The 17,801-nt window shown below is 33.0% G+C and overlaps 1 protein-coding gene across 3 annotated transcripts in view; it reads right to left on the reverse strand.

Moving 5' to 3' along the window:
- Window positions 1-329: 329 nt before the first annotated feature.
- Window positions 330-17,801, reverse strand: part of LOC148612713 (uncharacterized) — a 44,239-nt gene continuing 26,767 nt past the window's right edge. For 2 of the 3 annotated variants that reach the window (XM_088594371.1, XM_088594369.1), the window contains 7 exons: window positions 15,705-15,806; window positions 12,586-12,654; window positions 10,918-11,372; window positions 9,293-9,595; window positions 6,873-7,019; window positions 2,974-3,055; window positions 330-1,151 (listed from right to left, as the gene is read on the reverse strand). In XM_088594371.1, the coding sequence (XP_088450497.1) occupies window positions 676-1,151; window positions 2,974-3,055; window positions 6,873-7,019; window positions 9,293-9,595; window positions 10,918-11,372; window positions 12,586-12,654; window positions 15,705-15,806 (1,634 nt within the window). In that variant the 3' untranslated portion in view covers window positions 330-675. The remainder of the gene's footprint in view (window positions 1,152-2,973; window positions 3,056-6,872; window positions 7,020-9,292; window positions 9,596-10,917; window positions 11,373-12,585; window positions 12,655-15,704; window positions 15,807-17,801) is intronic. The other variant, XM_088594370.1, reaches the window with a different exon arrangement.

The following is a 17,801-nucleotide window of genomic DNA, read 5'->3' on the forward strand; positions in this document are numbered from 1 at the left end:
TACGAGACATCAGGGTTAATTAACCTCGAAGTTCTATCGAGGGGAATGCTTGATTACCTCGAGTTATCCAAGGTTTCGATTTATCTGAGTTCAAGTCATCCAAGGTAAAATTGTATTGGAATAAGGGGAGTTTTGCTGGGACTTAGTTCAAGTTATCCAAGATTTCGACTAATCCGAGTTCGACACATCGAGGTTCAATTGTATATAAAAACCAATTTTCAAGTTATGAAACAAAGTAATGTGACAAACAGATTAATTATATTTCACATTTAAATATTCACTTCTCATGGCCTCTTGCTGTAACTTGCTTTTTAAGAACAACTGTATAACAATACAAAATATGTATTTTGCCTTCATGGTTTGATACTAACCATGGATAATAAATTTGATCAATTTAATCAAATTGGACAAATACAAATTATTTTTTTTTAAATAATGAAAATCTGTCCCAAGAAAAAAAAGTTAAATATTCATCTAAGTCAGCTGTCCTCTTAATAATAAAACACACTATAAACCTCTTTTGGTGATATCCACTTTGGACAGCTAAAGTACAGTGGCAGGAGTTGCCATTCTTCTGGACTGGCCAAACATGGATGGTCAATTCATGATCTGCTTTCAAACAAACCAACAAAAAAAAAAAAAAAAAAAAAATTGCATGATATAACCTAGTATTGGTCATGTATTTCGACAGTTACATTTGTCTCTAATAAATGTCATTATACCAACAATTAAAGCTAAAATAGGGAGCAACCCAAATCCATAGAACAGTTGACAAATTAGCCAGTACACCATCCATTCCTTAATCTCAGTCTCATTCAGCTGTCCTCCAATATAGGTATTGTAAACAAGTGCCAGGAGCACACCTATAAATAGAATATACATCAACATCGTTTTGACGAAATGTGGAATACACTTTCTGTTTTCTCCTGTGACTTCCCATTCTAGTTCCTGTAAAGTGTGTGGTGTAATTGTCTTGTCTAACGCTTCATCGTCAAGAATATAACAAGCATCAACAACTCGTTGGAAATTTATCCTTACAAAGTCTAAATGCTTGTTCTCCATCACATCTACAAACACCTCTGGATGAATGATATTCTTTGTTCTCTCTTTGGCATATCCCAATTTTATATCATTGAGTACAGGTTTCAATTCTAAAATGAAATAAGGAAATATTTCAGTATGCAATACATATCTTTTATAAGATCACCTGTCAGGCCTATTTTCTTCTTTTAAATCAACATACTTTTGTGTAACACATGTTTTTCATGTTTCAATATTTTCATGCCTTCATAATGATGGCTAAAAAAAATCGGCACAGCTTGATATGCCCACAGAAGTGGGACCCTGAAAAATTTGGGACAAGTATGGATGCAACATTCAAACTTGATATGAAGCTCTGAATTTTGATCGCTATAAAAAATTGACACATGATAAACATTTGATTAGGATTATAACTAAATGTTTCAGCATAAGATTCTGACCAAAATTGAAGTGGTGTAAGAACTTTAAAATTTGCAATTCAACATATACAAAGTTTGCAATTTATACAAAAATGATTTATTTTTATCTCTGACCTTCTTGGGTGGTTATTCCTAAAAGGTAAAGACCATAATCCTTTAAATGCACCAAAACCTTCCTTTAGTAGTATGGCTACTTTATGTACAATGACAAGAAGACCTACATGTATGCACTTTAACTCAAGTCTGGAAACCAGGTCCCCTGTGGCCCTGAATTCCTTTTTGTTTTGTTTTGAGGAAAAACTTACCTATGTGCTAAAATTTCCAAGTATCAAACCTGTTTAAATTGACCTTCCAAAGGGACAGCAAAATTATGGTCACATAACAGGTGGTTTTTACATACAAGTTAATTTTACATAGTATGTACTACATAAGGATATTTCAAACATAGTCCTAAAAGACAGGTATGTATTCAATACGAAACAAGAGACTCCCAGAAGCCTGAATCGCTCACCTGGTAATTTTTCACCATTAAAGGGCAATAACTTACAAGGAGTCATCTGACAACTTTCATCTCTGGAGACTTGATTAGGCCTTATGATAAGAATCATTTCAGCAACTGAAAGAATTTGGAGATAAAATATGCTAAAAACTACTGTCTGACCCCTATGTTCTATTTTTAGTTTCTTTATATCATAAATCCCCAAATCAGTTCTATGCAGGATACCCCAAGGAACATTCATACCAAGTTTGATCTCATCATGCTGAAAAATTTTACCAATGTTCGAATTCAGCTCAAACTAACGGTTTTGGAGATAAATGCGAAAAACTACTGTCTGACCCCTATGTTCTATTTTTAGTAATGGTGACCATGTTTTTCAATGAATCAAAAATCTCCATATCAGTTCTATGCAAGATACCCCAAGGAACATTCATACCAAGTTTGGTTCCAAGTTTGGTGTCAGAGAAGAGTTTTGAAAAATTGTTGACGACAGACACCAATTGATGGCAAAATTTCACATGGCCTTTGGTCAGGTGAGCTAAAAATAAAACCAAACTTAGAAAAATGATATGCCACCCATTACCATAACACAGTATGGACCAATTGTTCTAAATACATAAATAAATGGTCAATACAAATAGCTTCTTACATTTAAGTGATTTAAAAATTTCTCCAATTGAGATAGTAAATGATATCAATGTTGTAATAGTATTGGAAGGAGGTAATATACTGTTTTTTAATAGATTGTATAAACCTTCTAAGGCAGCTTTTAATTGTGAAAAAAATTCTAAAGCTGCCTTTAATTGTTCAAACCTTCTAAAGCTGCCTTTAATTGTACAAACCTCCTAAAACTGAGTTTAATTGTACGAACCTTCTAAAGCTGATTTTATTTGTACAAACCTTCTAAGCTGCCTTTAATTGTACAAACCTTCTAAGCTGCCTTTAATTGTACAAACCTTCTAAAGCTGCCTTTAATTGTACAAACCTTTTAAAGCTGACTCTAATTCTACAAACCTTCTAAAGCTGATTTTAGTTGTTTATCAAGTACAACTGGTACCTCCTTCTGTCTTCTCAAAAGCTTGTTCTGTAACTTATTCTGCAAAAAAAAAAAAATAAAAGTGCATACTTGCTTACCTTAAGAACAGTTCACGATGTTTTTAGAACTTGAGTAAAATTTATCCAATCTTTAAAAAAATCTACTTTTTAAAAATTTTTGGTCTGATTTTGAATTTTTGTTTACTGCATTCCTTAAGAAAACCCAGGTTTGCATTTCTCAGATCAAATTTCAGATATCTCTTACCATTTTCAAGTTGTAAGGAGTCAAAGGGGCTACACCCCAAAAATATCAAATCTCTTATTTTTGATCAGACTTGATTTTTTTTTCTATTGGATTCCTCATGAAAATGCTTTTTTCATTCAGATATCACTTACTGTTTTCTAGTTATATGGGGTCGAAGTAGCCACACCCCAAAAAATCTACTTTTTTATTTTTGGTCTGATTTTGATTTTTTTTTTTTTATTGCTTTCCGTATGAAAATTCCTGGCATCAAATTTCAGATATCTCTTACCATTTTCAGGTAAAAAGTGTCAAAGTTGCAGTGCCGCCCAAAAAAACCGTCTTCTTAATTTCTGGTCCCATTTGGAAATTTTTTAATTAATTTTCAAATCTTGTGCTGTATTGTGTCCAACCCAGTTGTTGTGTCTATAAAGAACTATAAATCTCTATGCTCATATGTGTCAAAAACTAAAGCTGTGTCCACACTTGCCCCAACTGTTCAGAGTTTCAACCACTGTGGTCATATCATGATGTGCTTGTCGATGCTATGTATTAAGATAATAGTTTCATAGGTACAACTCTGTAATTATGAACCATTTTGGATGTGTATTCCATCATGGCTAACTTTTTCATTGTCAAATTGTATATTTATTGAAATTTCTTTTACATCTACACTTCAAAATGACTTGATCTGTGACAAAAACTTTTCAATAACTGATTTGATACTGAAATAATCTTTCTTATAAAACCTACATTTATTTAGGTTAGAAATCAGCTGAGTATGAGTACTTTATTTTTGCAGCAGTATTTGGGTATCTCACCAATCATGAGTTACTTAAAGAAAAAGATTAATTGAAATTATATTACACTATATCAATTTTTGCAGACTACTGTAAAATGCAAAATACATGTACTATAAAAATTTGATTGACACAAAAATTTTTGGTATTCCCCAAGCAATGTTGTTTCACCTCCAAACTTTAATCTTCATTAAATACATGTAAGTGAATAATACATTCTGTATAGAATTTGTAAGTGTGAAAACTGACAACAACCCTGACACCTAGGATGTTATTTTACACCCACAAAATGTATTCAACCTTTGAAACAAAGAAATGTGTTGTATGCCTAGCATTGCACTTTCTGAACCATAAACAGAGAAGATTTTACTAGGTCTACAAACAAAGCAGAAATCGGCAAAATTGGAAGTAAATATACAGTAAAAAAAGAATCGTAACGGCAAAATAAGGATTTGAAATACTGTAAAAATATTTTAATTTGTGGATACTAATTTTCGTAGATTAGGGAAGAAACACAAGTTAGTGGATTCTTGGATTTCAGGTTTGGAGGTTTTCAGTATACACATCAATGGAAATCTCCTTTTCATTGGGAACCAAAATTTGTGGTTTTGCCTACCCACCAAATCCACTAAGTTTGAGGCAGGTAACTAATTTTATTTTCTATTTTTTTTTTATCAATTTAAAAGAAAAATGCTCCTAAATGACAAAAAATTAATATAAAATTTGTCTGGGGGGGTGGGGGGGGGGGCTGAAAAAATCAGATCAGAAGGGGATAAGAATCCAGAGTATTTTTTTTAATTTTAGCAGAACAAGCTAAAATATCAAGCATGACAATTTGGTGAACAAACAAAAATTGCACCTCCACTACCTTTATTTTAAATGTTACATGGGCATCAGTGTTCTAGGATTTTGCAGAAAATGAGGTTTCCTCAGGAAAAATCCATATAAAATCAACTTTCCCACAGTCAATGACTGCTTTCTGAACAAAACAAATCCTTACAACATATGAAGTCTTCAACTTGCCACAGGAAAGTGTAACTAAGTACCTAACTTTCCCTGACCCAAATTTCACTTGCCACAGGTAACGGGAAATTGGAATCCTAGAACACTGGGCATGTAGTGTTCCCTGAAGGTCTGGAATAAAGCAGGATAATCCCAAGTAAAAAAGTGCATCCAAAATTATTAGAGTTAAAGAGGCAAATTTGCTAACACTAGTTACAGACCAACTATTTTGCCGAAATTTCAACTTATTATTTGAAATTTTCCATTTGCCTATTTTAAAGCTAAAATACTATCTGAAATCTAATGTACATAAATTACAAGCTGTTGAGTTATAATTTAGTCATGAGGAGGGCACAAAACTCTACTTCTACACAGTTTTCGAAGAATTTACACAAATATGAGAGGATATTGGGTAGTATTCTTAATTTAAAAATATAAAGCGCAAGCTATGAACAACAAAATCTTTTGTCAGGAGTTGTGATGGTACAGAAGGCTGTTTTTGTATAAATATCAAAGAGCTCAACAAATACACTCTATTTTCTACATAAAAATGTCTCATGAAATAAGCAATTTTAACACAATTTGACTAAATTTTCTAATTCTGCTTTATTTTCTTCTACAATTTTAGTGCAACACATGCATTAACAGCAATGGAACTTCGTTTTTAACGAAGGCACATATTCAACTAGTGAATCATGCAATTTTCAAATCTATTTGAAACACTTTAGTTTTGGGGCTGATTTTGACATTTTCTGAATACACACCTATGAATGCAATGATGCAAAGATCAACATTTATTAAGGAAAAATTGACAGAAAAAGGCAAGGTGAATAAAAATTCCATGAAAAAGGGTAAGGTGTCCACCAAACCTGTATGTAGTGTGGAAAACCACCGCTCGCCAGCTTGCCAAATACGAGTAGATGTGTAATTTGGCAAGTTCTCATTAGCTTACAATCGTCAATTTGGCGACCGTCATTTGACTGGCGAGTTCCAAGGAAAGTTAACCAGCCAACAGGTTATTTAGTTAAACATCCCTTAACATCATACATTAAAAATATGTTCCCTACATATTAAGAAGTTTAGCTTAAATATGTCAAGTGAATTGTGCACAATTTTATTGACTTGTAAAGCATTGTTTACCATCATCTGCCATTTAAATTTCTGGTAAACAGGATGTGCCAAAACCTATGCGAGGGTCCCGATCTCAAATTAGTATTCAAACGAAATTATCTTGGTAATTTATGAAATGTTACCTTGCAAATCAGTTGTTTATTGTCAAAATAAAAATGAACAAGAAGCAAATGATAAACATTTACTTGTTTCATGATGATGAATCTGTTGATATATAATTTTATTTTTAAACTATGAGTTCAGAAATGGAACTTGAAAAACTTCAATGGGAGGGAATATTTGAAAATGGAGAAGTTTTTGATAAATTTAGAAACAAATGAAAAGATAGTTGAAGAAAGAAAAAGAAAGGCAGAAGATAGTCAAATCCAAGAGAAAACAGATGATAGTACAAACAAAAAAACAAAAAAAATTGGCTAGTTGAATTTCTATTTGGCTAGCAAGATCAATATTCCACTAGCCAGAATGGCAAATTGGAAAAAAATGTTTTCCCAAACTGTGTATGTAGAGAGAGTGCCACCTGAACCCCTCTGCTTCTTATCATAAATTCAAGGTGCCCTTTTTTTGGACGAACAGTGTCACTCAAGCCATTTCTATATGAAATAAATATTGCAAGTGCCATAATTGGTAGGTGTATTAAAACAATTAGACAAAATCGGGGGAAAATTAAATTATTTTCCGATCCTATCTTAAACACTGCAACTTACCTGTTTTTCAGTCAGACAGATGTATCGAGCCTTATCTATAACTTGTCTCACGACTCTTGAGGCTGCAAATTGTATTCTTTCCTCTGTGATCATCTCATCTCTAATTCCTGGTAGTATTTTAGCCTCTTCTTCCACAGCCTGATCAACCTATAGATAAAAATATTGTTAAAGCTTTATGATGTCAAACATTTACCATATTTTGTAGTATTTATAGTCCAGTTTTTTTACTACACTGATTGATTGTTGTTTCAAATCCTATACCAGGCACGGATCTAGATATTTTGAAAAGGGGGTTTTCAAATAAAAAAAAAAAAAACAAGAGGCTCCCATGAGCCTGAATCACTCACCTTCTTGAATTTTGCCTTTGAAAGGCAATAAATTAAAGAAGTTGTCCAACAATTTTGACTAAAGAAGTCTTTGGTAGGACTATCCAGGATCTTTTCAACAACTGAAAGTTTCTTTTAATCTATCATAGTTTTCAAGATATTGACTGAAAACTATTAAAAAAAGAAATTTTTTTCCCTTTCAAGGGCAATAACTCTTACAAGGAGTCTGAAGACTTTTGTAGTCCTAATGATATGGATCATTTCAGCTATTGAAAGAATTTGGATAAACCTAACGGTTTAGGCGATATATGTGAAAAACTACTGTCTGACCCCTATGTTCTATTTTTAGTAATGGCGGCCATGTTTTTTGACGAATCGAAAATCCACACATCAGTTCTATGCAGTATACCCCAAGAAACATTCATACAAAGTTTGATTTCAAATGGTTAAGTAGCGTCAGAGGAGAAGATTTTGGAAAGAAATAACATTAAAAATAGCAAAAATCGTTGAAAAAGGACAATAACTCCAACATCGCTTAACGGATTAAAACCAAAATTTGACCAGAGATAGATCTCATCATGCTGAACACTTTTACCTCGTCAAAATTCAGCTAAATCTAACAGTTTAGGAGATACATGCGAAAAACTACTGTCTGACCCCTATGTTGTATTTTTAGTTTTGGCGGCCATGTCTTTTGACGAATCAAAAATCCTCACATCAGTTCTATGCAGGATACCCCAATTCATACCAACTTTGGTTCCAATTAATCAAATATTGTCAGAGGAGAAGATTTTGGAAAGAAATAACATTAAAAATAGCAAAAAATCATTGAAAAAGGGCAATAACTCCAACATGGCTTAACGGATTAAAACCATAATTTGACCAGAGATAGATCTCATCATGCTGAACACTTTCACGCGATGTCAGAATTCAGCTAAACCTAACGGTTGAGGAGATATATGCGAAAAACTACTGTCTGACCCCTATGTACTATTTTTAGTAACAGCGGCCATGTTTTTTGACGAATCAAAAATCCCCACATCAGTTCTATGCAGGATACCCCAATTCATACCAACTTTGGTTCCAATTAATCAAATATTGTCAGAGTAGAAGAGTTTTGTATAATTGTTAACGATGAGGACAACAGACACCAAGTGATGGCAATAGCTCACATAGCCTTTGGCAAGGTGAGCTAAAAAGGGAGGATTTCAAACCCTCAGAACCCTCATGATCTGCTACTGTATATGTATACCATATTTTTCATGCATTTCAGGACGATAATGTTTGACCTGCTAAGTGCAATTCCAAAATGCTGGGCAAGATTTTTATTGTACTAGTTGATCCTCATGAAGAAATGTCATTCCACTCCACTCCAAGTCAATTAGTTCTCAGTATACCAGGGTATGTTAACATTTTAGTCCTATCTGACAGATTGATAAAAACTCTCCTAACCAAAACTGAAATCTAGGCTGTCCTTCAGTAAATGCATGTTAAAAATGAAAACGATTTGGTTGTCCTCTAGGCAAGTAGGATATAACTTAAATTGTCTGACTGGTATTATCTCCTGTCCTGGGCAAAAGGACAACCTTTTTAGGCCAAAACCACGAAATATGGTCACCAACAAAAAAAGAGATTTTCAGTGATGTGTATACTGAAAACCTAAAAACCATGAATTCAAGAATCCACAAATTTGTATATCATCCCTAATCCACAAAAATGGGTATCTACGAATCAAAGTACTTTCACAGTACTTTAATACCTCCCAACTAGAAAGACAAGCATACAAATACTGTTTTGTCAAATTTATGTAACACCACCTATGCTATTACTTAATTGCTTACAAACATGAAGTTGCACACATCATCCAAGGTAAAGAACATCATGTACAGGAAGTTGATGTATGGCTGTTAACACTTACAATATATGTCCCTTCTAAATAAAACCACATACTAAATTTTTAATCAATCTATTCAATACTAGTGGAGATAATTATAACAAAATAATGTCGGATAGAATGGCAAACAGACAAGGTAATTCAAATATACCATCAAGGTATAATGTTTGCCAATGTAAACGTGTGATACATATACAAACCATAATTTCTGTATGTTCTGACAAAAGAAAATCTCCACAGTCCATCAATGACCTCATTCTATCCTCATGTGACAGGAAGTGTAATTTTCCGCCATAACAAAACAGATTCTCCTTGAGTCTTTTATGAATTGCTAGTTCAAGACTATTCTCTATTCGTTCTAAGATACTGTTTCTTGTAAGGACAAAATAAGGAGATGTTTCATCGTTGACATTTATCAAATCAGTGTTCAGTGCATGAGACAGGTAATTACACATTAATATTTCTGGAAGGTAGTGTAATGCATTCAGATTTGGAATAAAGCCCTGTAATTAAAAAAAGGAATTAGTGCTATAACTCTTTATAAGTACTAGTCCAAATGAAATTCAGATACTGTCCATATTAAAGTGATTCATGGTAAAGAAAAACCCATCAAATGAACAATGCTTTTTCAATCTTCGTATACTATATTTTTACGCAACAGTTGTCTTTTTCATTTTCAGATCTTTACTTTGAGAAAATCATACATATATCTACCACTAAAATCAACCAAATCTAACAAAATCAAGAATGACAACTCTTGATATGTGCTTATTTCATATACAATCCATTTAAATTTTACCTCAAAAGTGCAAAACCCAAATGAAAATCTATGAGTGGCTATGTGGTCTGTAACTGATTCTGAATAAGAAATAAAAGAGAGTTTGGTGGGTTTTTGACATGCATGAATCACCTCCAGTCTGATTTTTATAAAGACTGTAACTTAAAATGTTAATGCAATCAATTCTACCATTTCAACATAGGCTGAACATGGAGTTTCATTGGGTAATGTAATAAATTTCAGGGTATTCCAATACATACTATGGACTGAAACCCACAATTTTTTAGGCATGCCCAGACACTTGAATTAAGGGATCAAATATCCTACATGAAAAAAAAAATATAGGAAAGAAACTCTGCATACAAAATTTATGTCACATGGAAGATGCAAGAAGCCAAAGAACAAATAAGGTGACCATTTTATTGAAAACATGACAGGTCAAATGAAGTGAGCAAGTTTGAAATCAATATATAAATATAGTAATAGAATTCTGTACTACTTATCACAGCGCTGTTCCAGTATTGTGTAGGGGGTTGGGAGGAAAATCTTATAAATAAATGATCGGTGGGTATGTAGTGGACTTTTTGTATTGAACAATAGAGAAAACATCTACTTTAATTTGTGGACATTAAGGCAGATAAAAAAAAATGCCCCTTGACGCTCCCTCATACAATCAATTCTTGAACAGCCCTTACCCACAATCCCATGTATTGTACCAATGAACATGATATAACAGGTTGTCAAATTGATACCAAAGCAGATTTTCCAAGTGTCTAAAAACACATATTAATGAAAATTCAACATGAAAATCAATATGATTCAGGAAAAAAAAAATCTATCAAAAGCTGTTTAAGCAGTAACACAAACAAGTTTTGGCAGCCACCCGCCATATATCACCAAATTAATAAACAGAGTTTTTATTTTTTATCATTGAAAGAAAAAAACTAAAAAAACAAAAACAAAAACAAGAAAAAAACAGTAAAAACCATAATGTATTACATATAAGTGCTACCTCCAGTTGTTATCAGAATATGTTTTAATACATACTTGTTTTCTCCACTGCTTCAGCAATTTTTCTTTTAACTCTAAACATCTCTCGCTTAATTCCTTATCTTTCGACAACTCCTCAATTCTAGACAGAGTAAGCTTTCGGACAAGAAACTGTGTATACACAAAGACACCATCATTATACTCCTCATTTAGTTCTTGTTGAGCCTCTTCTGTCACTTTCGAACACAACCTCCATACAGTCAAGAGCTCTTTTTGCTGTCTTTTGAAAAAATGATCTAAGTACAACGGTGTTGGCGAGTCACCAATTTTATTCCAGTCTTCCTGCAAAACCCAGTCTTGGTTGAAAAAAGCCAGCCTTACAACACATGCTGCTAGGGTGTATAGGGTACGATATTTAATGTCACCAATACCAGTATAAAATGCTTTTTCTGTCAAAGACTCAATAATTCCTCTGCCCTCTCTTTTGTCTGGAGAATACTTCAATTCTATAACTGAAAAGTGAACAAATTACATTTTATAGAAAAACAGATCTTAGAATGCAAATATTGAAGTCTTTTTAAGAAGCTATTATTGTTAGCTACACTCGTTATTTCAGTACTGTGCATTCCTATATGATTTGAAGAATTATATAATTACTACACCACATTATGCTTCATACAAGATCAAAATGTACCTCTTAAATACCATCCATACACATGTGTTCTACGTGTGTTTTTATTTGTTTGAGAGCAGAAAGTTTACATTAAAAGAAGAAATAATCGGTAGCATTGCATTTTCTGTAATATAGCTAAGAAATGCCTGGTCTCGAAGTTGTTTTGACAGGGCAGGAAACTCAATCAAATTCTAGGCAGGCCTGAATACAATTTTTCAAAAAATTTACTACATGGCTATATAGATTTTTGCTAAAACTAGCCAGCCCTGCCAAAAAATAGCCAGTCTCGGGCTGGTGGGCAGGTTACTATTTCTACTATGGTTTTGATAGAGAAATATATGGGTCATCACTGTTAAGAAGTCACCAGGTTTTAAAGAGTGTATCGCAACTTAGCTTGAAGTTTGCCAATCTTAGCTGAATGACAAACTGTTGCCTTACACACCCAATTTCAAAAGTTCAAAAGTAAAGTCAGTACAAATAAAACATTCCAACCCAAGCTTTAATGAGCGTTTAAAACTAACATAAACTTTTGAAATGTTCTAAAGTGTCAAGGATATTTTTCAAACATGAATACATTTATTTTGTTAGTAATGTACAAATGTAGGATGTCAAAAAATGTGAAACGGAAAAGAACATGAATGAATATTATTCTTTAAATTACAGCTGAACCAAAACAAAAACAAAAACAAAAAAACATAATTGCTTGTTATGGTGCTTTACTATTTTTCTAATTGCAAAAAGGGTGAGGACATTAAGACTTGGCTCTTAAACAGGCCTTTATTGTACCTAGTCCTGTAAAAAAAATGTTGCTGAGTCATTGTAAAAATATTTGTTTTATTGTTGGCTTAATACATGTAATACAAGGATGATTTTACAAGGCCTACAAACAAAGCGAAAATTGGCAAAATCGGAAGTAAATATACAGTAAAAACAAGAAAAAAGAATCGTAACGGTCAAATCTGGATTTGAAATAGCAAAATTCCGGTAAAAAACGGAAAAAAATCATCCCTGATAATAAAGCTTAATGACAAGTTTATAACAAACTATTTTACCTAAAAATTGGGGCCAAACAACTGTAGTACCACAAATTCTCCTTCCCTTTGTCCCAACACGACCTGTAACTGTATGAATGTAATGGAAATATACTTGTCTGCATTTTTTTGGAAAAATTTAATTATTTTAGTTTTCTGCTATTTATTACAGTCTGCCAAGAACTTTTTTCAGCAACAAGCAGTCAATTTCAGCAATTTTTCACTAGCCTGAATCAATTTTTACTAGTATTGGGCTTCGTGCTTGTGAATAAAGACACAGTCTGTTTATAACTAAAATCATAAGGGAGTTCATTAAAAAAGTTTGTGGAAAATATATATAGTGTTATGCACATAAATTTGACATTATCAAAAAATCTGAATTAATACTCGAGAAACAGGATCTTCCATTTCATCTCGTGGATTATTCATTTTCTCCAACCAAAAGTTACTTAACTACAAAATTTTACTAACTCAAAAAGAGAAATCTGATAACAATATTAGAAGCTACATGAAACTCTATTCATAATTTAATGAATATTATGACACTCAGTAAAATGATAGGGAAACTGCTAGAAACAAGAGACTTCCAAGAGCCTGAATCGCTCATCTGGTTAAATTTTTGCCTTTCAAGGGCAATAACTCTAACAAGGAGTTGTCAGATTGTCTGACAACTTTGACTCCATAAAGATTTTGGTAGAACTTATCATAAGGATCATTTCATCAACTGAAACTTTCATTCTATCTATTATAGTTTTGAAAATACTGGCTGAAAACTGCTATAAAAATAATTTTTGCCTTTCAAGAGCAATAACTCTTACATTGAGTTGTCTGACTTTGATCCTTGAAGACTTTTGAAGGCCTTATAATAAGAATCATTTCAGCAACTTAAAAATTTTACCACAGACGGATCTCATTATGCTGAATACTTTTACCCTATGTCAGAATGATTAAATCTAATGGTTTTGGAGATAAATGCAAAAATCTGCTGTCTGACCACTATGTTCTATTTTTTAGTAAGGACGGCCCTGTTTTTTAACTGATCAAAAATCCGAACAGACATTTTGTGCAGGATACTCTAAGAAACAATCATCATAAGTTTCCTGCAAATCTATTCAGTAGTTTCAGAGATGTTCGAAAATGATGATGACGACGACAGATGCCAAGTGATGGCAATAGCTCACATGGCCTAAGGCCAAGTGAGATAAAAATGAGCTTACTCTTGGATTCTATGCAATATACATCCTAGTTGGATCTGACCATTTTTTTCATACAGGGACACAAGTTGACTTTCAAGAATAGAAGGTCCTGGACTTTTCCAAGTTTCAAATCAATGGCCTACTGGAATAAAATCTAAGGTCCTCAATAAAGTCTCAATTAAATGGTCCAAGACCCAGGTTAATGAATTTTCAAAGGTCCAAGGTCAGAAGTTGTGGGTCCAAGACCTTAGACCACCACTAATCTGAACCCATGTCATGGTCCTCAACACAGTCATATAATCAGGCCAAAATATATGTCTGTTTCATGTTGCACAACCTACCTGGACTCAAAACCCCTGACCCAGATTTTTTTCTATTTAAATTCTGGAAAAGATTTGTTTCCCATTTGATATGCTCCCAGCATCTTACTATGCTCCTGCAATCAAAATGGCTGCTCCTAGTGGAGGAGCAACCACAAGTGTGCTGGAGTAAACATTACATTCATGTATTGTACCTTCCATGATGTAGTATCTAAATTAAAGAACCTTAGTGAGTGTGCTCACATACCCAACGTGTCCCCATGTTGGATACTCAAGTAAATTTGTTTGTAATATAAATACATATAGAAGGGCCCAATAAAAAGAGGAATAAGAATGTTTTTTAAGCTTTAGACCTTTATCTTCCAACTAAATTCTGTTACTCAAACTGGTAGTTTCAAACTCAAGACTGTGATTTCTTTGAGTTTAAGTTAATCCAAAGTAAATATCATCTTAACGGAACAAATCGTACACTTGACCTGTAATTTATCATGGTGAACTTATATACTAAAAATCATGTCATAATCTGTAAGGGTTTAAAAAAAAAAGTCCCAAAAAGTGTTATTTCTGTGAATTAAGCTAAGTTCAAGGCCCATAATTTCGGTAAAAATCATCAGAGCAGAACCAACTACAAACTTATGGTTAATTCCTATACTAGAAATTATGTCGATATCTGCAAGTGTTTAGAAAAAAAGTCTTGAAAGTTGTTTTTTCTGTGAATTTTGCAGATTTCAAGGCCCGTAATTTCGATAAAAATCATCAGAGCAAAATGAAAATTACACATGACCTGTAACTTAGCATGGTGAAGTTATATACCAAAAAATCATGTCAATATCTGCAAGCGTTTTGAAAAAAAGTCCAGAAAGTGTTTTTTCTGTGAATTTTGCTAAGTTCAAGGTCCATAATTTTGGTAAAATTATTGGAGTAGAACAAAACATAAACTTGACCAGTTACTTATCATAATGAACTAATACACCAAAAATCATGTCAATATCTTCAAGTGTTTAGAAAAAAAAGTCCGGAAAACTGTTATTTCTGTGAATTTTGCAAAGTTCAAGGCCCATAATTTCAGTAAAAATCATTGGAGCTGAACGAAAGTAAGACTTTACCTGCAACTTATCATGGTGAATTTATACCAAAATCATGACAATATCTGCAAGCTTTTGAAAAAAAGTCAGAAAAACTGAAGATTGACTGACAGACGGGTCAAAAACTTTATACCCTTCGCAACTTTGCTGTGTGGGGTATAATTAAGTGAAGCTGATCATGTCGTAATCACTACTGGTTATAGACCCTTTTGTAGTAGTTTAACGAGCAAGCTCAGTATACACTCCCATGAGGTAGGGCTTGGGTAGAACAAAATAATTTTTCTGGCGAAAGCGTACATTAAGCATGTTCTACATATGCTCATCAACTATTCCACAGTTAGCACAGAAGGGTCTATAAAAAAAAACAACAACTCAAGCTCCCAACCTAAATTTTTTTGCCTTGGTAACAGGAAACATATATTTTTTGGCCTCAGCTACAAATTTAGTTGAGCACAGAAATACTAAATTCCCCATAAAAATATACTTCAGCATCTTTTAGTATAAATCAACCAACACGTTCTATCCTGCAATGTACTTACTGCCTGTTAAGGCTTTGGTCACTGGCTTGTCAGGGAATACACCACTCAAACTACCATGAGATGAAAACTGTGATAACAATTTATGTTGCGATATGCGTACATCTGAAATATATATTCAAAACACTAACAAAATTAGTTGCAGAAGGCTAAGAAACACATGACAGGCACTTACTTGGAATTTCCTGATAAATTTATTTCAACCATATAACATTTACAAAACATAGTTCATTAAGAAAATTTTCTTATTAATTCATTTGAAAAATAAAAATGTATACCAATATTTTAAATTAATCAAAATTTTCTACTTGTTACTTGTTGAAAAATTGATACAATGGAACCAAAAGCAATACATTTTGTATTCAAATAATGGTAAAAATTTTCTTGCCTTCTCAAAATTAATTCATGGCATACACAATATCATATCTGATAACCCTCCCTCGTTTTGGGTCAATCTCCCTCTTTCACAAATTTCTTCCCCCAAAATCTACCTCTTAGCAAAAATATTGAGCCAATTTTATCATAGACCTGTTTGATTTTGCATAGACTTGGTCCTTAAGTCTACCGCTGATTTCTTTTGCTTCTAATTACTCAAATATTGATTAAAAACCCAGAGTAGATTATGGTAATTATCATGAATTTTATATCTTTGTCGCTTCTTGTAATTGGATTTACCTTTTTTCTGCAAAAAAGGTCATTACGGTAAATCTCCCTCTTAGAAAAGCTGAAAAGAGGTAGATCTCCCTCTTTGAGCATAAAATAGGTTAACAAGTGTGAACAATTTCACATATCAAATATATATATATATAATACCTTAATCATACACCATATACTAATATTGGACAGTTTTATAGGTGGAGATTTTACAAGTTAGACAATCACCCTTATGTTTCTGAACAAGTACAACTGACATTTGCTTACATACATTTGAAAGATTAAATTTATTTCATGAAATGCTGTGAAAGTACGATTGTTTGTGGGGTACAAGTTTTCCTTGTTTTTGTGGGTAGGCCAAACTACGAAATTTGGTTCCCAACAAAAATTAATGTGTTTACTGGAAACCTCAAAACCACAAAGTCAAGAATCCACAAACTTGTGTTTCTTCCCTAATCCATGAAAACTGGTATCAACTTTTAGTAACTTTCAAAATACATGCAACCTGCACCAAGAACTTCTTCAGCTAGTTGTTACTAGTACCACCTAGTACAAGTTTTAACATTTTTCCTATACGTAAGTATCAAAGCAAAATTCAAGTGAAATTCCAGGGGAACCCAAAATATATTTGTTCAGACACAGGTAAAAGATTGACAGCATTAAAAAGATACAAAGTGACTATAAAGAATTTAGTACATTTTGATTTTGTTTCTGACTACAGTGAAACCTTTCTAAACCAAACAGTTTAGGACAATAAAATATAGTGGTTTAGACAGGAAGGATATCAGAAGAAAAACAGACAAGAGGCTCCCAGGAATCGCCTGGAATCACCTGGTTAATTTTTTGCTTTCAAGGGCAATAACTCCAGCAAGATGCTGTCCAACACTTTTGACTCAAAAAAAGACTTTGGTAGGACTTGTAAGGTTCATTTCATCAACTGAAAGTTTCATTCCATCTATTACAGTTTTCAAGATATTGGCTGAAAACTGCTTAAAACATATTTTTTGCTATGCAGGATACCCTACAGAACATTCATACCAAGTTTGGATCCATTTGGTCACGTAGTGCCAGAGGAGAAGATTTTTGAAAGAAATAACATTAATAAAAGAACAGCCTTCCAATGTCCCCCACAAAAAAAAAATGTGGAAAACTTAAAATTCGCTGAAAAGTCCAAGGGCCATAACTTCCATAGAAATCATTCAACTGTAACCAAAGTTGAACTTAATATATAACTTATCGTAGTTAGACTACATATAAAATATGAAATAAATTGGTAAAAGCATCACAAAAAAAAGTGCGGAAAACTGTAAATTCACTGAAATTTTCTAAGTCCAAGGGCCATAATGTCTGTAAAAATCATTCAACCGTAACCGTAAAATTGAACTTAATCTGTAACTCTTCATAATAAGGCCACATACCAAAAACATACTTATTTGGTAAAAGCAT

Source organism: Perna viridis, chromosome 7 (assembly GCF_037379345.1).
Source record: "Perna viridis isolate PV_CMFRI_1.1 ecotype Kerala chromosome 7, ASM3737934v1, whole genome shotgun sequence".
Taxonomy (NCBI): domain Eukaryota; kingdom Metazoa; phylum Mollusca; class Bivalvia; order Mytilida; family Mytilidae; genus Perna; species Perna viridis.